At 38.9% G+C, this 24524-nt stretch overlaps 2 protein-coding genes and 1 long non-coding RNA gene across 5 annotated transcripts; 1 reads left to right on the forward strand and 2 right to left on the reverse strand.

The window, feature by feature from the left end:
* Positions 1–6199: 6199 nt before the first annotated feature.
* LOC105965713 (uncharacterized) lies at positions 6200–7092 on the reverse strand. Its single transcript, XR_016030990.1, has 3 exons — positions 6912–7092; positions 6656–6737; positions 6200–6413 (listed from the first exon to the last, which is right to left on the reverse strand). It is a non-coding gene; the product is annotated as an uncharacterized LOC105965713 (long non-coding RNA).
* A 3659-nt stretch (positions 7093–10751) lies between these two features.
* Positions 10752–17790, forward strand: ABC1 (ABC transporter 1). The gene is made up of 8 exons (XM_088816074.1): positions 10752–11852; positions 12390–12615; positions 13394–13546; positions 13978–14136; positions 15721–15880; positions 16288–16397; positions 16714–16830; positions 17219–17790. Exons 1-8 carry the CDS (start codon positions 11332–11334, stop codon positions 17612–17614), a joined length of 1842 nt encoding a protein of 613 aa, XP_088672200.1. The 5' UTR covers positions 10752–11331; the 3' UTR covers positions 17615–17790.
* A 440-nt stretch (positions 17791–18230) lies between these two features.
* Positions 18231–24239, reverse strand: ASY3 (asynaptic protein). Of its 3 annotated transcripts, none has more exons than XM_012979528.2 (11): positions 24045–24239; positions 23607–23715; positions 21839–23329; positions 21601–21739; positions 20831–20965; positions 20637–20700; positions 20389–20538; positions 20257–20315; positions 19430–19564; positions 18996–19087; positions 18231–18624 (listed from the first exon to the last, which is right to left on the reverse strand). In XM_012979528.2, the coding sequence occupies exons 2-11, from the start codon at positions 23637–23639 to the stop codon at positions 18553–18555; spliced, it is 2370 nt and encodes a 789-aa protein (XP_012834982.2). In that variant the 5' UTR covers positions 23640–23715; positions 24045–24239; the 3' UTR covers positions 18231–18552. The 3 variants fall into 3 exon arrangements, with proteins under 3 accessions (XP_012834982.2, XP_088672205.1, XP_012834977.2); XM_088816079.1 differs by having other exon boundaries at positions 23607–23668; positions 24045–24170; XM_012979523.2 differs by having other exon boundaries at positions 23607–23770; positions 24045–24170.
* Between the last annotated feature and the right edge of the window lie 285 nt (positions 24240–24524).

Here is a 24524-nt window from a genome sequence, read left to right on the forward strand (position 1 = left end):
AATCCCGTCTCCACACCGCTGAAAGGATTCACAGGAGAAGGCATTTTATCCATGGCAGAAGTAGAGCTGCCCGTCTCTTTAGGGGAAGACCCTTGTCGAATCACCAAGCTAATCAAATTCCTCATCATCGACAAGCCATCTCCATACAACGTCATTTTAGGGAGGCCAGCCATCCATACATTCAAGTCCGTACCTTCCTCCTACCATCAGAAGTGGAAATTCCCTACTCCCTACGGAATGGGGGAAATACTTGGAGACAGACGTCTCGCCCGAGAGTGCTATGCAAGGGCCCTACGAGAACCCTCTAAGAAGCCTAAACCACCCGGAAGGGGAGACGACACCCAAAAATCCGACAAACGGAAGTGGGTCAATGCGATCCTTGAGGACAATAAAGAAATCCTCATCAGTGTACCAGACGATAGCATCAAGCTAGCAGCTGTCGAAGAGCTTAAGCTCATAGAGCTCACCCCTGGAGATGGCTCCAAACTCCTACGCATCGGATCCGATTTAGATCCTGAGATGGAGAAGCAATTAGTCAAATTCTTGCGGCACAATGAAGATGTGTTCGCTTGGAAAGCTCAAGATTTGGCGGGCATCCCCCCTCATGTAGCCCTACATCGGCTTAACATCGACAAAAGGTTGAAGCCGATCAAACAAAGAAAACGAACATTTGGACCCGAACGCAACAAGCACATCAAAGCAGAAGTGGCGAAACTTCTAGAGGCGGGTCATATACGACCAGTTTAGTATCCTGAATGGTTGTCGAACGTAGTACTCGTTCCCAAACCCGGGGGAAAGTGGAGGTTATGCGTGGATTTCACTGACCTCAACAAAGCTTGTCCTAAGGACCCATATCCCTTACATAGAATCGACCAACTCATCGATTCAACTTCGGGATGTGAGCTCCTCAGCTTCCTTGACGCTTATCAAGGGTATAACCAAATCTTGCTCGCACCAGAAGATCAAGAGAGGGCTAGCTTCGTCACAGACCAAGGCATCTACTGCTATCGAGTCATGCCTTTCGGATTAAAAAATGCGGGAGCCACTTACCAACGTCTAGTGAACGCCATGTTCGCAGATCAGATCGGTAAGAATATGGAGGTCTATATCGACGACATGCTCGTCAAAAGTGTCAAGGTCTCGGACCACCTAACTGATCTGGATCAGTGCTTCGCTACCCTGCGAAAATACAAAATGAAACTCAACCCCCTCAAATGCTTGTTCGGAGTTCGAGGTGGCAAATTTTTGGGATACATGATTTCACAGTAGGGAATCGAAGCTAATCCCGCAAAAATCGAAGCAATTACCTCCATGCCTCCACCAACGTCTATCAAGAAAGTCCAACAGCTTAACGGTTGTTTGGCATCTTTGAATAGATTCATTTCTCGATCAGCGGACAAGGCCCTCCCCTTCTTCAAAATTTTAAGGGGAGGAAAGAAATTTGAATGGGATGAAGCATGTCAAAAGGCATTCGCTGAGCTGAAGTCGTACCTAGCATCCCCACCCCTGCTCATAAAACCTCAGCCCGGAGACACCCTCCTACTGTACTTAGCTATCTCAGCTAATGCCGTCAGCGCAGTCCTCATCCGAAATGGAGGAAAAGGCCACCAACCCATATACTACATAAGTCGCGCCCTCCAAGGAGCCGAACAACGCTACACCAACATGGAGAAACTCGCTCTCGCCCTCATCAACGCAGCTCGGAAGCTTCGACCTTACTTCCAGTCACATCAAGTGGTGGTTCTCACCAATTATCCTCTCAAGCAAATACTAAGGAGTCCTGAGACATCCGGGCGATTAGCAAAATGGGCGATCGAGCTAAGCGAATATGGGGTCGAATTCAAACCCCGCCCGGCTATCAAAGCGCAAGTATTGACGGATTTTCTAGTCGAAATGACTTCAGTAGAAGAAAGCACTTCTTCACCTACTTGGTCTGTCAACGTCGATGGATCTTCCACTGCCACATGATGGGGAGCGGGTATCGTCCTAACGAACCCTGATGGAGATGAGTTCGAATATGCTCAATGATTCGAATTCACAGCCTCAAACAACGTCGCTGAATACGAAGCCCTGATAGCGGGAATCCGCCTCGCCCTAGCAGCCGGAGCGCGCAAACTCCTAATCCAAAGCGACTCTCAGCTCGTCGTTAACCAAGTACTCGGAGTTTACGAGGCCAAAGAAGACATCATGGCCGAATACTTAGCTGTCGCGCACACTCTCTTATCTAAATTCGAGAGCTATGAGATAAAACAAGTACCTCGCTCCAATAACGTCCATGCAGATAAATTAGCTAGGCTAGGAAGCTCCATGGCCAACATCGGAAGTCGGAAGGTGACGCTCCTCACCTCACCTCAGCCGGAGATAAATTCGCCTACCGAAGTACACTGCACCGAGGAGGATGAACCATGCTGGTTCACTCCAATTCTGAAGTATCTCAAGAAGGGGGAACTTCCAACGGATCCCACTGAAGCACGGAAGTTAAAAACAAGAGCCGCCCGCTTCACTATAGTGGGAGAAGAACTGTATAAACGAGGTTTCTCATTCCCCTATCTCAAGTGCCTCGACCCGACCACAGCGGATTACGTACTTAGAGAAGTACACGATGGCATCTGCGGTAATCACTTAAGCGGGAGAACATTAGCTCTCAAACTATTGAGACAAGGCTACTATTGGCCAACGATGCATGAAGATGCGAAAAGATTAGTCCGGAGGTGTAAGCCCTGCCAAGAGCATGCCAATATCACTCACATGCCAGCGGCATTAATGCAACCAATTGAAAGCCCCATCCCTTTCGCCCAATGGGGGATAGATTTAGTTGGACCGTTCCCGCCCGCCACAGGAGGACGTAAATACCTTATTGTAGCAGTGGACTACTTCACCAAATGGGTGGAGGCAGAACCCTTAGCACGTATCCGAGAAGAAGAAGTCATCCAAAACCTATGGAAGAACATCGTCTGTCGCTTTGGAATCCCACGTTCCATTATCTCAGATAATGGAACCCAATTTTGCGGTGACAAAGTGAAGAATTGGTGCCTCGGTTTGGACATCAAACAATTCTTCACATCCGTAGCAAATCCACAGGCTAACGGCCAAACGGAGGTCACGAATCGCACCATACTCCAGCACCTTAAGACAAGGCTTGGAAGTGCGAAAGGAAAGTGGGTGGACGAGTTGCCTAACGCACTATGGGCTTATCGCACAACCCCACGAGCAGCAACCGGAGAGTCGCCCTTCAATCTAGCTTTCGGAACAGAGGCTATCGCACCTGTTGAAATAGGAGAACCATCTTGGCAAATCACCAACTATGACCCAGCAGCTAATGAAGAGGCTATGCGGGGAAGCCTAGACCTCGTAGATGAGTTACGTGAGATTGCATTCATCCGACAACAGATGTATAAATCACGCATGGCCAAGGCATATAACTCAAAGGTCCGCCCTCGCTCCTTTCAAGTCGGAGATCTAGTCCTCCGAAAAGCTGAAGCCTCTCACCCCATCGGTAAGCTCGACCCAAAGTGGGAAGGACCGTATAAAATCACAAAGGTGGTCAACACTGGAGCATATCGCCTCGAGAACATTGATGGACACCCTATACCCAGAACATGGAGTATTGGGAACCTCAAACGGTTCTACGCTTAAGGTATACATCTACCTTACTTCAGATTGGTTAAGGTCACCATCCATACCCCTTCTATATGAAAGTTACTTACAAATTGTCGCATCTGCAGGCTCCACGACCTTTCACGTAACTCGTCTTGTAAGCTGTTCCTAGATGGTTAGAAATTTTTCTACTACATAACTAGGTGCGTTAACATCCTACCTAAACTGGGGGGCTAGTAAATTTATTTTCACCAGCAACTCATCATCACATCTCACCATCTTATTACAGATTGGGAGCCAATTACGAGGGGATGCATATTACTCAATCAACGGCCCGAAGAGCGAGAACACTCCATACCACATCGCCATGGGTAACGATATTTCCACTATAATACACCATACGCATGCTCTTGGATATTCATACTAACGAGAACAAAAATCATTCCATCTAACATGCACGAACACACAGCAAATCATAGCAACTCACAAGTTGATTTCATAACTCGAAGTGCGAGGAAGAAAAATCATCCTCGTATTAGGGTACGTGAATTTGCAATACACATCATCTCAGCTTCAATCACTAAGTCTTCAATACAAATGCTTAAACAAAATTCATTTTTCCTCAATTATACCTAACAGGCATAGAGACGCCAAAGGAATTCAGCCTACCATCAGCACAGCGGAACGAACGAGTACAAGGAAGACGTGGAAGAAGAACAAGTGTAGTACAATCAATCAGAAGAATTTTTTTTATCAAGACAATTTATTGCTTTAGCAGTAGTAAGTTACCTTCGCCTCATGTAGGCCCATCGTATTAGCTATTTATTAAATTCGCCTCACATAGGATTGTAACAATTCTCCTATACTATCGTTGAATAAATCACAATTTTCGTTTTACTCTTTCTGCCTTTAAATCGATACAAACTACCTCTCATCACCAGTCTAATTCTATACCACCCTATAAACACTTAGAGAGATTTAGATACTCCATATAGCCTGGCCAGCTGGATTATCTAAGTCCCTTTACTTGTTTCACGAGGTGTTAATTTTAAAACGTGGCCACGGACAAATATATTTAAGACCCAAGCGGTCCGAACAAACGGCACGACCCTTAACGAAAAACTTGGGAGACTGATCCCCTCCTCAAGTACAGCGCGTACAATGCTAAATGTAAATACATACAAGCAGCGCATTAACTTTTGACAATGTCAAAATAAATAATTCAAGATATCAAACTTCAAATGTCAAAAAAAGAAGAAATTCAAACGAAATAGTAGAGGACATACCCATCTACATCAGCGATAAAAATAAAACTAAGAATCTAACAAATAAAAAAGAGTTTAACTATCCTAGCAAAAATATCTAAACTCCACCACCACGGGAAACGGGAAGAAGACGCCCTCACAGTGGGGCCATCAACAACCATGTCATCCACGAGCTCTTTGCCCGTTTCGTTGCCATCGACCTCATTCTTCTCTTCATCGGATATACCAGCCTCCATCCCACGAATCACTTCCTCGCTGATCCCACCCGCATCGCGCAAATATTTGCGACAAGCACGCACTAATGGCTTATAAACCACAGCCAATGCATGCTCCTCAATCATAGCAGCACACTCATCACTACCTCGGAAATTAGCATTGGTCTCCTCCACAATGGACTCCTTATAAGCCGCACCACCTGATGTCGTGAGGAACCTCTTCCCCGTCGCCTTCTCGACTCCGTATTTCTCCTTGAGCTGGTCGTAGCATTCGTTCAACTTGTGAACATCATCCTTATACGCCTTCGCATCACCTCGGATAACCTCGAGCTCCTCTGTCTTCTGCGCAAGCTTTTCCGAGCGTTGAGCAAGATCGGACCGCGCTACTTCCAACTGGCTTAGAAGATCATCCTCACGCGCGTGAATTCGAGCCCGCTCCTCTTCCTTCCTAGCTTCCACGTTCCTACCGTGCTCCATGAGATATCTCCAAGTCGCCACCAACTATATAAAAAAATAAAAAATAACAATATTTTCCGCAAGTCAAGAGGGAATAAAACATAAAAAATTGTTTTAAGTAGACAAGTACTCACCCCGTACTCACCCCACATATGTCCCCACCAGCTAACTCTAGCATGTGAGAAGGACCCTTACCAGACATCCGAGCACGGTCATACTCCCGAACAAATCCCTCGGTACTCAACATCGGCAAATCATAGTCCGATACATCCCAGTACGACTCCTTAACATCGCGGTTCACGCCGTAAGCAAACAGCTGTTTCCCTCCTCCACCATGGAAATCATAAGTCACTACACCAAAAAGGGCTTTTTCTAACGGATATATCCGTTACAAATAATTATCCTAACGGCAAAAACCGTTAAAAAAATGGCGTTAGAAATTGAACGCCAAAAAATTCTAACGAATATATCCGTTAGAAAAATAAAACAATCCGTTAGAAAAATAATTATTTCTAACAATTATTGTCCGTTATAAATTTCATTGTAACGATTCATTTTATAACACTTCTTACTAAGTTCCTAACAGATATATCCGCAAGAAAAAATAGAAAGAAAAATTAAAAAAAAATCACAAATTATGAAAAAGAAATATATTATTTCAAAAACAGGTCACAAATAACAAAATTTAAATTTACATAAAAATAGTCATTCATTACAATGAATTTTCCACTATTCTATAAAGAATTCAACCTAGAGTATCAATATGATCAATATACCATAAACCATTACAACAACATTCATTTACATTGAACAAAAAAAAAAATTGTAATTTAAATATAACAGATGAACTCCTGCCCCACCAAGCTTGAACTCAGATGTCCTGATATAAATAAAACGAACAAAATAAATCTAGACCAAATCAACTCACATAATGAAACAAATTATGAAATCAAAGTATAATGAAACTAAGAAACAAAAGTTCTCACCAGTTTATACCCTAATGATACAAAGAAATCAAAGTACAAACTATTCAATGAAAATTCGGAATTAGTTAGCATAAATGTGACATAGATGTAAATACATTAAAAACCAATGCTTTGTTCAAACAATTATAAATTATACCTCTATCTTCTTAAGCTCGGCTCCTAGGGTCATTGTCCGAATGTTCTCCTAATCTCCAATAGTAGATATTTTCTTCCGAGACCTGCAAATTATTAGTAAGTATGAGATAAATCAATATTAGCCAAAGTCGGCCTTATCTTTGTTTTTTTTATTTTACAGTAAGGCCTCAATATGTCCTGCATGTTCTAAAATCAAATAACTACATAAATCTATATTGAATTTGAAAAAGAACAGATATCTTCGAGAAACTGCTTACTTGTTTTCTGCTTTTGAGTTCTCACTTTCTTTCCATGCTTTAATCAGAGACAATCTCTTATCTATTGCTACTCGGGAAAGCACAACATCGGTGATAAAATTAATATAATCAAGTATTTTTCGATAGCTCAATACATAATATCAATTTATATCAATTTTCAGCAAAATAAAATGGCATACTAACATACCTATACCTCTGTTTATAGAGCCTCGAGTTTCTTCTCCCCAACTACATCATGTGCTTCTGCAATATATACAGAAAGCATCACAAGTTAGCAAAAGAAATAATCGAATACAATCCATTCAACACGTTAGAGAACCTTTCTAGTACCTTGTGTAATAACAGATAACTTGCGGTTCTAACGGATAAAAATCGTTAGAAATTTCTAACGGTATATATCCGTTAGAAATAGTATTTTTTTACTGTTAGAAAATACCACTTTTGGTGTAGTGAGTTTGCTCTGGGTCTACCCGTGGACGCTTAGGCACAGCCATATACTCGGTATCCACCCTCTTTCCCTTGCCACGATCCCTCGCCGGTGGACGCCCCTCCACTTCACTAGCACTGCTACGGTCATCTGCGACTACTCGAGGAGTTTCTACATGGACCTCCTCACGAAGCAAACCACTTGAAGAACCTCCCAACGTAGAGGGTACCTTCTTCGATGCCTTCTTCGACGTCGCATTCGCCTTAGCTTGAAGTGCCGTAAAGCTGATACCCCCATCTACAAAAGATAACAAACACATAAAAGACATGACGTATGCACTACCAAAGAACTAAAAAAAAAACACACACACAAGTCAAGGCAACAAAAAGATATACGGTGCTGACCCTTAGCCTTTGGTATCAAAACCCTCGGGTCAAATTCCACATCACACAATCCCGACTCTTCAATCATTTTCACCATATTCACAGTTATCGTGAAACTCTCGCACGTAGGATTCCAATTTACGGGAACGTCAAAAGTGGGAGCCCTCACATAAAAAAATGGGTCTTCCATTTCCCCAAAGATAACTTCACACTCTTCACGAATTGGTAAGGAACGCGAGGATGAAAACAAAAGAAAGGCGTCTTATTGGGCCGATGTAACGTAAATAACGCCTTGAACAAACTCACGGTCATAGGCAAACCCACCAGAGACACCCTATCGTGAAACGCCTTGAACATAAGAACTGCTTAACTGATTGTACCCTATCTTGAATTCCTCACAAACCTTCAACAAGGTCGGATGCGGTGTAATCTGAGATGTACACATCAAGTACGCCAAAAACACCGTATGAAATCCATCGGGTGGCGAATACAAACGGTCGCCCTTCTGAGGCAACAACAACTCGACATTACTTGGCGCTCCAGATAAACGACGAATAGAGTGCAAATGCTCTTTCGTCAACACACTATCAAAATCAACTAAGTCCAAATTAATTGGCTTCTTTTTCTTTTGCCTCCTCTTATCAATCTCAATATCACCTGGCGGACTATCATCTTCCTCATCCTCTTCATCCGTCAGCTCAACTTCACTACTTGGCACCGCCTGATCACTCGCCAAAGGAGCTTGATGCGAATCATCACTATCGCTCCCAAAATCCACAACCCGACGACCATAGCAACGTCTACTGGACATCAACAGTAGGGCAAATATTAATATTGTTACGCACTTCTACATCGTCACTCCACGATTCAATGATTTCTCGCCGACCAAAACTTCCCCCATTTAAAACACCACGCGAATCAGCACCCTCGGAAATTTGCCCATCAATTTCGCCCGAACCGAGCTCAAAACCGGGTTCTAACGCGCCCTCACGCGCGCGCGTGGCCCCAAAAGGGGCGGATCCACGCGCGCGCGCGTCATCAACCAGTTGCTGCCCACGTGTCGCCTCCCCACTCGTTGAAGTCCGCGCGTCACAGTCAACCCGCCTATCCGACGCGCGCGCGCGTCGCTTGGGAAGTGCGCCCGGCTGCTGCTCATTAATGGCCACGCGCGCGCGTCTCTCAATTCCAGCGCCCGACGCGCGCGCTCGTGGCTCTAATCCGGTACCTGCTGTGCGCACGTGGCTTCCTCCCATTGGACCACGTGCGCTGGTCCACCCCTCCTCAGCCGCCGACCCAGCTCCCAACTCCTCGGCTCGGCTCGGCTTACCTCTAACCTCGAAGCGCGCGCCCTCACACATTTTTTAGCGGCTCGAACCAGCAATTGCATCCGAGCCACCTACCCCACCCACCTGCACAGAATTTCGAGCTCCACCTATCGCAGATCCGATTTCTCCACCCGATCGTACTACCTTCTCGCGTTCCATGCCCACGGAACCAAAAGTTTTCTCGACCCCTTCAACCGGATTGCGAAGTTTAATTCGTAAAGATTTCGAATTACCCGGATTCGACATGACTAAATTTTCTCCGCAAAAAAAATCAAAAAACAAAAAATTTCTACTCTACCACAAAAACAAAAATTTCAAGAGAAGAATAACACAGAAGAAGACCTAGAGTTCAAAGAACATACCCATATTTATTGCAAGAGTTGAAGTTTAATTCTTTCCACCGTCAAAGGAGACTATTTATCTGGCCCTTGTATAATATTTAAAACCCTTAAATATATACTTCACTGCCAAATAAATACAATTATCCCTTATTTAAACTAAGGAACTATTTCACTGCCAACGGAAACTATTCAACCCACGACGCAATTAACTCTCGACACGACCCGGACCCCTCTACACAAGTCTCCGTCTCGAATCGAGAGTTGGGGGGCTTAATGATATACCTAAATGGGCCGGCCCAATGGGCCCTCAAATTTATCTACTAATTATGCCCACTACACGAAAGCCCAAATACCTTCAAAGTAAGGCTTGGGCCCAACAAAGTAAGCCCAACCCAATCACCGATATATAAATAGGTGTTTTACTCATTTGAAAAGGTACGTTCTCATTATTGAAAATCAATCTCGAATATTATTCTCTCTGCTATCTCTACGATCCAGACATCTGACTTGAGCGTCGGAGGGGTTTCCGCCGGATCAACCCCCGGCTTAGTTCACGTGTGCTCATTTCGCAGGGACCTCAGGATCATCAAGTTGACTAATTAGTGATCCGCTTTACTCTCCCCGTTCGTTTTCTACACCACCCCAGGTGATCTAAGTATTTAGCATCATCATTATCCTATCAACAAATTTAAAAATTATATTTCTTATAATAAAATAGTTTACGAGAAAAAAATCCTTAAGCTATTTCGTTATCAAGTTATCTGAAAATAATTTTATTTGAAAATTTTGTACCTAATATTTCCACCGGTTACAATTAAAGATCCATCAATAGAGGCTTAGGCCGGAGAGAGAGAGGGGGCTGGTTGGTGGGCTTCGGCTAGCTGAAGATTGAGAGGTTAGTTGATTGGTGAGCCTGGACTGGAGAAAAATGGGGAGATAATGGGCTTTTGGAGTTTGGGCCTGGCCAATTTAGCCCAAGTTACAAATCAAATGAAAATTCAGAATTTAATAGATTTAATAGAAGATCTAATATGACGAATAAAAACATATTAACTAACTAACTAATAAAAAATAAATTAATCTAATCAAATCTTCCGTATATAACGGAAGAAGCCCTCAATACTCGAAGAATTTAGGAATGGAATTAGATTTATGGTACTTTGTATCAATGTTATCATAACCGAACTAGACACACGGTTGAACCGGTTCAACCCGAGTTTTTTACTTATTTATTCATTTAACTAATTTTTATATATAATTTTGAGTTAATTGTTTTTTAAATATGTATTTTTCACAAAATTAAAACTTCCGCATAAAATAATAATTTTGTAAACATAAATAATAAATTAAAATATGTCACAATTATAGTATAATAAATAATATTTTTAGTTGCAAAAAAGCCCTAATTTGTTTATTGCGGCCAACTCATCAACATCTATCCTTCCATTCTTTTCTTTCAAGCGGCGGCTCCACCTCAGCTCCCTGCAAAATATTTTTTTTTCTTCTACTCTTCTTTCTTTTTTCCACAACTCATCCACCACAGCAAAATATTATTATAATTGTCACAGCATAAATCAAATTCAGGTATATATAATATATTGTTTTTGGCCTTTTGTTTTGAAACCGGGTTTTTTGCCAGTTTTTCACCGGTTTTGACCGGGCCATTTCCGGTTCCGAGCAGATCGACTCCGGTTTTCATTTTTCACGGGTTTGGTTGTTGAACCGGACCGGATCAGCCACGGGTCGCGATTGAACCGGCCGGTCCGATCGACTTACAACATTGCCAACGACACAAGCTGGTTCCGTTTGTATTGTATGAGGACAAAGAATGGACACGTTACGTGAATAACTCGTACAAACAGAGTAGGGTATTCCGGAATTTTTTGGGGGCTGATCGATTGAAATTTCAATGAATTAGGGTTAGCTAATTTTACAAAGACATCGATGGTATCTTTAAGGGACATTGCGAGAGTGTTGGATGGGTTATCTCTGGTGGCTAAGGAGGGCATCAGCCGCTCCAACACCGTTCCATTGGAAACCGCAATCAAGGCCGCCGTCCTCTCCGTCGCCGACGTTGCCGGACTCACTAAAGGAAATCTCCGTCAGATTGATAATGTTCACAGAGATACTGGCAACGACACTGTCATCTTCTTTACGGATCATGTTCCCGCTCCCAATTCTCATCCCCTACCGACGCCTGGTGCAGATGCAACTGTGCTTCTAAATATTGGTTCTTCCATGGATCCAGATTCCCAAACTTCCGTGGTTGTATATCCCCCGCCTGATGCTTCCTCGACCTCGAATGCCACTATAGTTGAAGGTGCTGTCATTCCCCAAACTTCCGTGGATGTAGCTGCTCCATCGACCTCAAATACTACTGCAGTGAACGGTGCTGTCACTCCCTTGAAGCAGAGGAGGCTCAGGGAAAGGAAAGTCCCTTCTACTCCTTTCTCCAGAGCCATGGGGTAAGTTAATCCATACTTCCACTCACTGCTATTAGCGTATATTATCAACTGGCATGTTTATGCAATTTTGTTTCAAAAGGTACACTTAATTACTTCAGTAAACGGGGTGAGAATATATGATTCATGATAGTCTCAATGAAGTATAGTTGTTGTAACTTATTCACTTAGTATCTGATATGTTGTTGTAGGGCACAATGTAATGGATTTATGTTTTACTAGTGTTTGAAGAAAACAAAATGAGTGATGTCAAAATACGAGGCTTATTTTATTTGTCAGATGAATATCAATCTTTCAATTTAGTTTCTGTAGCTGCCTTTTTGGACTGTAGCAATTACCTATTTTAACTCGTCATTTCTGTTGTTCTGACCTACGTTTTCACTAGTGCAGTTCTCTTAATGGCTGGATTCCGTTTTAGTATTGTACATTGTATTCTCAAACTTATGCTTTCATCTTCATTAAGCTACAGCTAACTGTTGAATCTCAAGAGAAACTGATATTAGCATGAGTTTAGTTTTATTATTTGAAGTATGATTGAAGGTTTGCTGGACTTGGAGCTGGTCTTGCTTGGGGGACACTTCAGGAGTCTACAAAGAGGGTCTTGTTTGGTACGCCTAACTCAGAAAACAACCAACATGCCCTTTCCCCATACTTGTCTGAGAGAAATGCAGAACGTTTAGCTCTTGCATTATGCAGAATGCGTGGAGCAGCTCTCAAATTAGGCCAAATGTTGAGCATCCAGGATGAATCTCTCGTACCTGCTCCAGTATGTAACTACATATTTATTTAGATTACGAGTTCTTGCATGTTATATGATTGTATGCATGCCCAAACATTCTCCGTCTCGTTTCTTATGATAAAAGTATGGCCCCAATTATTTTTCAAAGATAATTGTTCTGGCAGTTTATGGCTATACTTTGCTGCACATACATGGTGCATCAGTTCTCTCAACTTGCCAGATCTCCTTCTTGACTTGATTTGAATTCATTTAAATTTTTACTAGAATGATGTTTTACAGTGTAACCAAATAAATATAGAAGCTTGTTCGAACAAGAAGTCATGCTGGGATAAAGTTCTACTTTAGAAAAAAGAACTAGTGTTGAATGATCAGATTTTGTGAATCGTACTTGTAGAATAGAGTTGCAAGATGTTTAAAGTTCTAGATTAGTAAAAAGGCTTTATTCATGCGCTGGTTGATTTAGTTGTGGCACTGGCAACATTTTAATGATGGTGGTTTATGTGCATGGATCACTTGACAAAATTTCATATGTTATGAGATCTTTATGTTGTGGTTTTCTTATGGGCTTGTGAGAATGAGATTTTTTTTTCTGATGATGAAATTTAATTAGAGTGCCAACCATATTACCAATGTAGATGAGCAAATGATAGGCATGCAGATGAGGGCAATGTTTTTTTGCTTTTAGAAGTTCTAACTTCCATGACCACATTCAATCTTCGAATTTTTTTAACCAACATTTCCATATTCTTACAAACTATAATTTTATGGTTTCTGATTAACCGTAATAACTCATATGCCATTTCAGATATTAGCAGCTTTAGACATTGTTCGTCAGGGTGCTGATCGGATGCCAAGGAATCAGCTCAATCAGGTTTTGGATGCTGAATTGGGTTCCAACTGGTCATCAAATTTGACGAGTTTTGAATATGAGCCAATGGCTGCAGCAAGTATAGGACAGGTAATGAAGTTCAGCGATGTAATTTATGCTTATATTTGATTCCGGTGGTGTGATTTCAGTTGTGCAATCAATTCATTCAATATTTCCCTATTTTTGCTGTTAATTAGCTATATCTGAACATTGGGTGAATTGGAAAGAAATATTGTGCAATGAATCTGTATATAGTTTGATAAGAAGTACTCGAGCTCAGTTTTAGCACAGTTTAGATGACAGATGATGGTGTTATTTGATTACAATAGTAAGTACCAAAACCGGAGGCATTTCTTTGAGTTTCACACATATCTGAACTCGTTGTCTTTTCAGGCAAAATATATATCCGTATCTGTTCATCTGTGCATCTTATTATTCATCAAAACGTTTGACTGGATCTTATTCATCTGCCGCTGTTGTGTTTCATCTCCTGAGTCCTGATTCTTCTAAAATAACTTTAGGTCCATCGTGCTGTCACGAAGGAAGGTTTGGAGGTTGCAATCAAAATTCAGTATCCAGGAGTTGCAGACAGCATTGAAAGTGACATTGATAATGTTAAACTGCTATTAACTTATACAAACTTGTTACCAGAAAAAATGTACCTCGACAGTGCAATGAAGGTAGAATTTTTGCGTACCAGTATTTTGCTTACTTTTATGAAGATTTCTGATGTATATTACAATAGATAATTCTTGGGCCTCATTAAGATTAAACATGTGTCTTGTATTAAAATTTGTGTTCTGCCTGCAACATTATGAGGACCCTGGTTTAACAAGCTCGTGTCTGTTCTTTTCCTTCAATAATTGGTGGTGTTTGCTTTGTTGCAGCCTTACTTGTCTCCGTGATTTGATTTTTGGTTTGCTTAACTCTTTCTTGTTTCTGTTGGCTCGATCACGCTTCTGGAACTGATATGCTTGAATCAGCTTAGATAAAACTGCCACTTTTATGTCATTGGATATCTACTTTGGCTTATACTACTAAAATTTGCATTTTGATGCCCACGAAGTTCCTGTGTTGTAAAATCTTTAGCCGGAAGATTCTCTCAGTTTCTTAGTTTTCTGTAGAATGTTAAAAAAAGAAAGAAGGTAGTGGAATAAAAGAGAAGGTATTGGAAAAAAAGATCTATTGTGCGAAAACAAGAGAAAAGAGAAAGAGAAGGTATTGGAAACTTTAATTGAGTGATGACTAGATACCCACAATGCTGGAATTTGTGATCTGTTGCAAGTTCACTAGATGTGACTGTTCCAGTTTTTGGCGACAAAGATGTTGGTTACAAATATATAATATGAAATGCAAACTAAAATAATGGTTTTGGTTTGTCTGTTGATCCTAGACCTTAAGTTACCTTGTGGCATGCACTTATGGAAGTATACTAAGTGAAATAGTACAGGTAATTCAGCTTTGGTTGAGGAATCAATGCTTGAATTTGCAGGAATGTTATTTGCATTGGGTGCATGTTGTATGTGCTGATATCTACTATTAACATGTGGTCTTATGTGTCTCCAGATGGAACCTGTATTGTGCTAATACTCATTGTTAGAATGGAAAAAGTGAAAAAAAAACTAGGATTCGAACAGCAGCCAAAAACAGTTTTATTATAGCAGAGTTACAATATCGAATGAACCCACTCTCTGATATAGAGATGGGAAAAGACTACTAAAGAAAGAATTCTTCCATAAGACATACAGACTAACGTAGATAAACAAAAATTACCCAATATAATAGGTTTCTAGTCTAAGACAATTTCCAAAACATTGTCAGCTGTAAATTGGGGTTACATGAACTATTATGAAGTATTGTTGCTTCAATAAATAATATTGTAAGACCATGTAGTAGGTCTAGAAAGTAATTAATCTAAAGAACGTCAAGAGTTCTGTCAACAGTTGTGTCCCAAGATAGTTGGAATAAACCTCACAATACTTGCCTTTCACAGTTGTATGCTTAGCAATTATCAATCATGAGTCGGAAGCTTTGATCTCATTTCAAATATTTTGTCTTCTGGCTTCTTCAAATTCTGATATAAATTATTTCTTAGTGGGTCTGAAGTTGTCTCAAACTTTAAACTTTATGCACCTTTCTGACTGCAACTTCTACGATCTGGCCTGTGAAAATTCATTCCATGTTTTTACAGTTACAAAAAATGTAGATACACCAGATATGTGATGCCATGTGTGATTGTGACACCTTCCTGACTTCTTTCTCAGGTTGCGAAAGAGGAACTTTCTCGTGAATGTGACTATGAATTGGAGGCCAAAAATCAGAAAAGGTTTCGCAGTCTCCTGACTAATAAAAAGGGCTTTTATGTTCCATTCGTGGTGGATAATATATCTAGTAAAAGAGTCCTATCTACAGAACTGGTTCCTGGTATTTGCCTCACTATATCTTGTTTTTTTTTTCCTCCAATAATGTTAGAATAATAAGTAAAAATAATTTAGCTGTAATAGAAAAGGGATACTACCTTGGATTTAGTATGCTACAGTTGAAAATAAATTTTATTTGTTGATTTTGAAGGAAAATGCAGGGGAAATGTTTGTACGATTCAAATTAAAATATTTTTTTTGGTTTAGTGATATATCAATTCCGGATTGTATTTAGAATAAATAAAAACTTATCTTGTTGAAAAGGAAGTTGTGATATAATTCAGTTTCAATACTTTTGCTTCTCCTATAGTAAATTGTAGTTCCCAACAGTGTAATATGTGTGGATTGATCTTTTTTTTTTTTTTTTTTTCCATTCTATATAAGTTGATCATGTATTATGACTAATTGCAGGCATTCCAATTGATAAGGTGGCATTATTGAGTCAAGAGACTCGCAATTATGTTGGAAAAAAGTTACTGGAGCTTACTTTGATGGAGTTATTTGTCTTCCGTTTCATGCAGGCATGGTCTCTATATTACACAGATGTCTTATGATACGCTTTTTTTGTTAAGAGTTCTGGAATGCATCAGTTAAAATATAAAGTATTTTTCATTAAGTTATGCTTTTCTGCTGTATAGTTGCATTAGTATTTATTAATCTCCAGGGTAAATGATATGACTGTACCTATTTGTTTCCCCCCTATCTTTTTGTAACTATAGCAGTATATGACATTATAACCCGACTTCATTTTTGAACTTAATAAAGTATTTGAACTTCACTTATTATTCTCATTTTTTATGTTATGTTTATACTTGTCTTTTTTCCTTGCTCAAGCAGACTGATCCAAACTGGAGTAACTTTTTATATGATGAGGTGGAAAAATCGATCAATCTTATAGACTTTGGAGCTGCTAGGGACTACCCAAAACATTTTGTAGACGATTATATAAGAATGGTAAGATACATTCTATTTTCTAACCATTTACTTTTAGATGCAGGAGCCAAGATTAAATATTAATGTGTTTTCATTACAAATATCTGCTAACTGGTGGTTAAACTTAATCTGAAGAAGTTTTCACATGGTGAATGATTTCCTTAGCAGATTGTCACATCATCTCATACATCCTTAGCAACTACATAGACATTTAATTACTGGGGAAGCTTAATAACATTCTTTTGGGAGTATGTGTTATGGATACCTGCAATTACCTTCATTTCTTAGTTGAGTTATAAAATATCCTTCCTTTTTGATGTAGACACTGTTTCGTCAAATTTGTTGATTGGAGTTTGCTTTCAGTAATAATCTTCCAAATGACTTGGCGACTGACATTATTGAATGACAGGTGCTTGCTTGCGCAAATAATGACAGAGAAGCAGTGATTGAGATGTCAAGGAGACTTGGATTTCTTACAGGAACGGAATCTGATATTATGTTAGAGGCTCATGTCCAGGCGGGTTTTGTTGTGGGGCTACCATTTTCAAAACGTGGAGGGTACGATTTTGGATCTACCAACATTACTCAAAGCATATCAAACCTTGGTGCTACAATGCTCAGGCATCGGCTCACACCGCCACCCGAGGAGGCTTATAGCCTACACCGCAAGCTTTCAGGTGCTTTCCTTGCTTGCATCAAGCTTAGGGCTGTTGTTCCCTGTAGGGAGATTCTGCTCCAAGTTTATGAGAATTATCAGTTTGCTGAAGAAGCTAGTGGCAAAATCTTGTCAACAAGTTCAATTTAATTTAGTGATATAGAGGAATAAATATATATAAATATATATGATTCTGAGTATATTTTCTTGTGGGTGAAATTGTAGAAACTTACGTGAGATGTAAATGCATTAATTACATTGCTTTCATTTCCATTTTCGTTAAACAGATGCAATAGTACACACCAGTTTCCATTACATTGCTTTCAGATCCAAGTATATTTTAGCAGCAAGTCTTAATCTTGTTCTTCGATGACACTAGTATCAGACGCAGACACTTCCCGACAACGTCCTCAAGTTTCCAAATTACCCACTTACCTGAGTCTATTCTAGAAGAATCCCATCCTGAATAAGATTATAGCCTAACTGAGTAATAATTGAAATAATCGGACAAATTGAATTATAATTATGTAACATGTTTGAATTTTTTTAATATGCTTTGAATTTAAAAATATAATTTTGATAAGACTTTTGTGTTGATTTCCACCTAATATAAAATTCATAATATCAATGACAATATTAATATTATAAATATGTTTTGTAGAAAAAATTAGAAATTCCAAAATTATTCTCCGACAAAAAATCAGAATACTTTTGAATTATAATTCAAAAAAAAATATCACTACTGATGCCTGCAAGAGGCAATAAGTCACACAAGGAAACTCAACACCAAAGAAGTTAGAATATAATCTGGAGATGCATCCTTTAGTCATCATAACACACCTAACTACAGTACAGACAGCCCAGTTGTAAAAAATATTGTATCTAGTGTAGATCATCCACTACCAACATACACATTTGATGATGAAGACGCTCGGCGCATACACAAAAAGTTTAGCTCTCAGCAAATGAATATTGAAAGTCACTTAGGGAGTCGCAGTCTCATTAGCTCTAATCATAATTGAGAAATTCAAGGCATCATTTACAAGTTACGGAAACATATGGACACGTTGCACCATCCGTGAAAATATTCAACAAAGCGCACCATGTTTTACGAACTCAGCTACCACAAGTTTCAGTTGAAGCATCTTCTCCTTAGCCAACTGCAAAACAATAAAAAGTTCTCAACTAAGGCACCCTGTTACTATTTCCCCCTTCATCTTGGGGTAAAGTCCCATGGTTTATAAGTAATCATGATTAACGAATAAATAATCTGCAAAGAAAAGATAGCCTGCTAGTATCATGTCTTCTTTGTTTTTCTGTTGGTTCCTTCTCTTGTGTAGCGACTAAGAGAAAATTCCAGATTTCCAACTTTTCGTATCAGATATGGGGGGAATCAACTAATGTGTGAGTCATACTACTTAATTTACTCTAATGCTGCTTGTTAAACGACTTATCATTGAAGATACACAGCTTCTGAATCATAGAACCAAAAAACTTGATGTGTTCCAAAATTTAAATAGAAGAAACTCACTTCCTGGATAGCCATGACTCTGTTTTCTGCTGCATCAAGTTTAAACTGAACATCTTGCTCCACTTGCAGTAGAATATTTTTGTGAGCTGATCCTGAGAATATCCACCATGAATCAGTATAGGTCAGAATTTATCGGTGTTAAGCTTTATTGCAGCTATGCAAGTACGTTTAACATATGCAATGGTTATCTCTCCTAGCTTTTCTCTTATTCAACTCAAGGGTAATGCTTCAACAGAAAATGCAGCAATTAAAACAATAATATCATATTTTATGACTCCTTCAGTTTTAGTTATGACGAGGAACAGGCAGTGTTTTTAAGATCAAACTTCAAGATCTTAACAGCATAAAACTAAGCTGAAAAGCATAACACTAGCTTAGAAAGGTTATCACTAAAATTAGAGAAGATACTTAATAGGAGTTTAGATTTTTCATACTTTGTCTCTCCACAGATCTTTTAACCTCGATCTCATGCTCTTCTAGATCTTCAACCACGCCATCATAGTCCTTAAGGTGTCGGTCGACCTCTTCTGCAAATCTTCTACGTATTCCAGCCAATTGCTCTTGTTGTTCTGAAAACATTAGAAATCCGAAACAAAATTACCACATGTTCATCAAGTACCAACCCAAAACATAGAGCTATTAAAAAAGTCATGATCTCCATAGATGAATATGAAGAAAACGTACTGTAAATAGCCTCCTAATGCATTGGAGAAAAAGCTACATGTTCATGGAACTATGTTGCAGACTGATATTTGTTTTCCACAGAACATTTCTAACCATAATTTATTTCAATTTAAAATTTATAAAGTAAATTAAAAACAATAGTTTATAATCCAATAAGGAAGTTAAAAATAAACTTAAAAATCACTGTTAATATATATTTTAGTTATGACAATTGTAAATTATATATATTTTGTTCTTCAACTTAGATTATCAAGATAACTGTTATTTTCCATAAAATGTTAATTAGATTAAATACAAATAACTATTAAGTATATTGAAGTTCTGTAAACAGGTAATAGATAAAGAGATAAGTTACATTTGTTTTTAACTTTTACAGTGATGTGGCAACGTGAGGCGTCGTGCAAACTTTGGCTAGCAAAATACAACAATTTCACAAGGGCAAAGTCAAAACATGTGTAGTTGAGATGCCAAGTTGCAAAAGGAAAACATTCATGAGGATACGTCTAAAATACTATAGATTGGCCAAAAAAAGATTATTACTGTCATGTTATCAAGCTAAGTTTCTAGGAACACACACCTTGAAGCCTAGTTTCCAGCTGTTTCCTTTTTACTTGACTAAGATCGGTCAACTTTCGCCTGAAATTTTCAAGTATCACGGTCAAAAGGAAGATCTCTCGGATACATAATCCATCATTATTTAAATACTTACAAATCCGTTTTGATATGAGATTCAGCATTCTGCAATAGCAAAAATATTTCCTCACCAGCATCCCGCAAAATTTCAGCCGATCTTTTGCTACTAATTGACTTCAGTTTGTTTTTCACACGATCTAAAGCTATAGCAAATAGTGCTACAGCTCTGAAAATTTTGAGAAAGCAAGTCAATACAAAAATAAAATGCTTGGTGAAATTTCGAATTCCTAAATTATTGTTTCTACTCAACGGATTCAACAGTACCTGGCCAAGCCATCCTCATGATTCTGCTTCAAGTACATTTGAAGCTGGCTACTGACCTGGGTCCCTGTTAAATTGTACAAAGGCAGAAAGAAAATTAAACCAGTCGAAGAAGAGTCGAAGAAGAAACAGTATAATTTCAAGAAGGAAAACTACTACAGGAAGGAGTAAAAGTTTTTGTCATAGAAATGATTGACCTGCTAATGACTCTGACAGAGGACTACATCCAGTTACTTCGACATCTTTTTTGTTGCCTAGACTTTTGTCTCTACCAAGTAGAATTTTCTCAGCAACACAAATTTCAGGAGATAATTGTCCTGATTCCATGCAACCTGCAGATCCACAGCATGAAATTAACATGTTTCAAGTAAAAGAAGATTGCCAGAATCTGTAATGTTGCACCTCACAACCTAGCGCATCTCAAATAACCAACGTGCCATTTTTTACAGATACGCTTTGTATGTCGCATGAACAGAAAGTTTGTGCAAACATGAATATCTTCACTTCACATCAAGTTTGTATGTATTTTCTTCACTATCAGACCATATCATAATTCATGATTCATAGTAGCAGAGAAATGCCAATTTGATTGAGCTCATTAAAAAATCTGATTGTGTAAGAAATCATACATTTTAATTGATTCCTAATACAAGTCAATCATGTCTACCTACTGATACAAACATTTTAATTTAGTATGACATTCATATGAAACAATACATAGTCTAACCTCGAGTTTTGATTGATATTAACCACAAAAACATATATATGAGCAAATTAAGTCTGGTGTCAAGTCAATGAGTACATAATTGATTGAAGTGCTAGTAAGAGCAGCATCATGAATATTTGAAGCACAATCATATATCTTGTTTAGGTGTGCAATAATACAGATTTGCTTCTCTAGATGATAAAGTAAATAAATAGAGCACGAATAAATTATGTGTCGTACTACTTCAAGTGTATATAATACCTTTCATCTCCGAATCATCTTCTGAGCTGTCAGAATTCGTCGCATCTGTAGACGATTTGAACATCTGGCTTTCACTATCTTCTTCCACGATAAAGCTTGGTTTCATAAGGAGACTATCATTTATCTCAAATTTACCTCTCTTAAAATTCAATAAGGAAGAGCAAAATGTATATAACCATGTAAGAACATATGTTATGAAGAGTGTCGAAATTATTTGTCACTGAAATATCGAGGATACGGAAGATTCCACTTGAACATTTGACCTGTGTTCAGCTGAGTTGGAACTCAATAAACTTTTGAAGCTTTGTATGCCTTTTGTGTTAAATATTTTTTCTGCAGGACTCTGATCTTGAAGTTCTCTCTGCTTACTTTTAGATAAACAGACATGTGATGTAACCTCAAAAGGGGGAGTTGAAGGATTGTGTATAGAATTCCTTTTGTTCTTCAACAAAGACTCAGATATGCGCTGTTGCTGATTCTTCTTCATATTTGAAATGTCAACATCAATTGGCTGCTCAACATCCTTCTGCTGCTCAGTCATCACATTAACAGGAGACACATAAGGATTGCTATTCTTACTACCACTTTTTGGCTCAACAAAGACATCAGTTCTCCTTTCATTAGAACTGTTAGCCTTGAGAACTTCATTTATGGGAATTTTATCAACAACTAGTATTGATCTGATTTTTTTTACTGATTGCTGTCTCTCCTCTGCATTTTCAAACGGATGACACTGATTGGTCTTGACTTCAGAACTTGCTCTCACACTCTTGTTTCTCTTGGAAGGCAACGAACCATCATTAAAATTAGAATATATTTTGCCAGACCCATCTCCTCTAAATGAGAATATTCTCTTTTCTGAACCCTCTTTTCTGTGGCAGGTAGTTTTTGTGGCTTCAATTTTGTTATGTTGCTTTTTAGTCGAAGAATTCTTCCGGGTCAAAGAACGAGTCACTGGTCTCTTGAAAGTATGCTTTTCAGAATCACTTTCAATTGTGTCCGAGTTTGGGTTTCTCTTTTCAGTAGGACTTTGCTTTCTATCCCTCTCCGGATACAACTCGACAGACTGAGAGCTGGGACAGTGCCTTTCTGATGGAGAAACATTTCCTAAGACCTCCCAGAGCTTCATTCTCAAAGTTTCACGGCCCCCAGTTTCGGTTTTCCTATCTTGATCCTCTACCTGTTCCTTTTCTAATAGAACTCCCGGTTCAGTTGAAAATCCAAGATTCTCTACATGCTCTAGATTATTAACCTTGCCAACCTCAAACGAATAAGTAGCTTTACCAAAATTCTTGTTCCTGCACTTATCAGATACTAAGCCGGTCTTACATGCAAAAGACTTGAGAGAATGGGCTGCAGATGCTTTTTCTGATCGCTTTGATATTGGACGTTTCCTGCTGGTGGCCGGAAAACTTGGAGTATGTTCTGTATCATGAGCTGCAACTGAAGATGATATTTTTGGGTTGAAAGATCTAGTGGAAACCCAAGGGGAGCTATCCTTCTGCACAACAGTTACATGTTTTTCCACAAGCGGAGTATGTCCTTCACAATCTTTGACGGAATTCCCTTTGCTAGAAGTTCCATTTTCTGCAATTTGTTTCACTGATTCCTTTTCATTTTTTGTTTCTGCCTTGGACATAGAATCAATAAGAACTCCTATAGAGATCTTCCTGGATTGACTGCAGCATCTGTAATTGCTACTAAAACTCCGACACTCACTCATATTTCCCTATCATGTGTAAATTATAAAAGACCCGATCAGACATTCAGCTTCATAATTCTGTATATAAACTGGTAAAAGAGCTACCGATCTGACCATACAAAATTTTGAAAGAAAAAAAAATGGAGTAAAAGCACACATATGCCCTTAACTGAATTTAATGCTTTCAGAAAATTAAGATACGAGTCTTTCCATTGAGGGAAACAAATAATCATGATTTGCAAACATTGCATAAAAAAACAATGAATATTTTATGAGGGATTAGGGCTTTGCATGTATTACTCACCTCTGGAAGATTAGTCTGTCCATCAATATCCATTTTCACAGCATCAACAGAATTTGCTGGATCTGAAGTACAAGTGACGGGAATCTGAAAATCAGCTTCCTGGTGGCTCCTAGATGTTTGCAGGACAATAAAACGATGTTCCATAAACAGATGTAAATACAAACCTATCTCAGTACGAATATGAGTGTAAATACACATGATTCTGGTACTTGTGAAAATTGAACCCCAGAAAAAACCATGAATTCTCAGCAACTTGGGGTGTAATAATATGTTCAGGTCCGGATTGTGTTGGGAAATTTCAAATTAAAGTATAGCAAACAGGGGCTTAGAACAAAGAAAAATGCAGAAAAATGAGAAAGCAAATAATTGATACATGCACACAGCACACAGATATTAGAAGATGAGATAATAGAGACGATGAAGGTTCTGGTTACTTACAGTAGCGCCGACTTTATCCGTCAATGGTGTGCGATTCAGAAGCAATTTTAGTTTCAGATCCGGAGGAGAGAAAATGAGGCGGGAAAGACGATCGATCGATCACCCAGAACTCGTGACCGATATATGAATTGCTGAAAGGGTAATTGGTGTAATTATGTGTACGCTAGTCGCTCAACTACAGGCCCATGGGCCATTGTAATCCATTCGTCAAAAAGATGGGCCTATTTTATTTGATGAATGATTAAATTAAATTAAATACCAGGGCTATGTTTGTAAGAGTTTTGAAACTTATTTTAATTTCATTTTGTAAAAATATGTTTTGGGGATGAATTTGAGAATGAAAGTAATGTTTATTTATATTTTGGAAGGAGACAAAATATACTGTAGCAGTCAAATCATGTTTAAAGGTGTTTGAAAATGTATTTTAGAAATAAAAAATTGAAAGATGAAGTGATTTTTATTTGTTTTTTTAGAGAAGAC

Source organism: Erythranthe guttata, chromosome 4 (genome assembly GCF_056151865.1).
Source record: "Erythranthe guttata isolate IM_541 chromosome 4, IM_541, whole genome shotgun sequence".
NCBI lineage: Eukaryota > Viridiplantae > Streptophyta > Magnoliopsida > Lamiales > Phrymaceae > Erythranthe > Erythranthe guttata.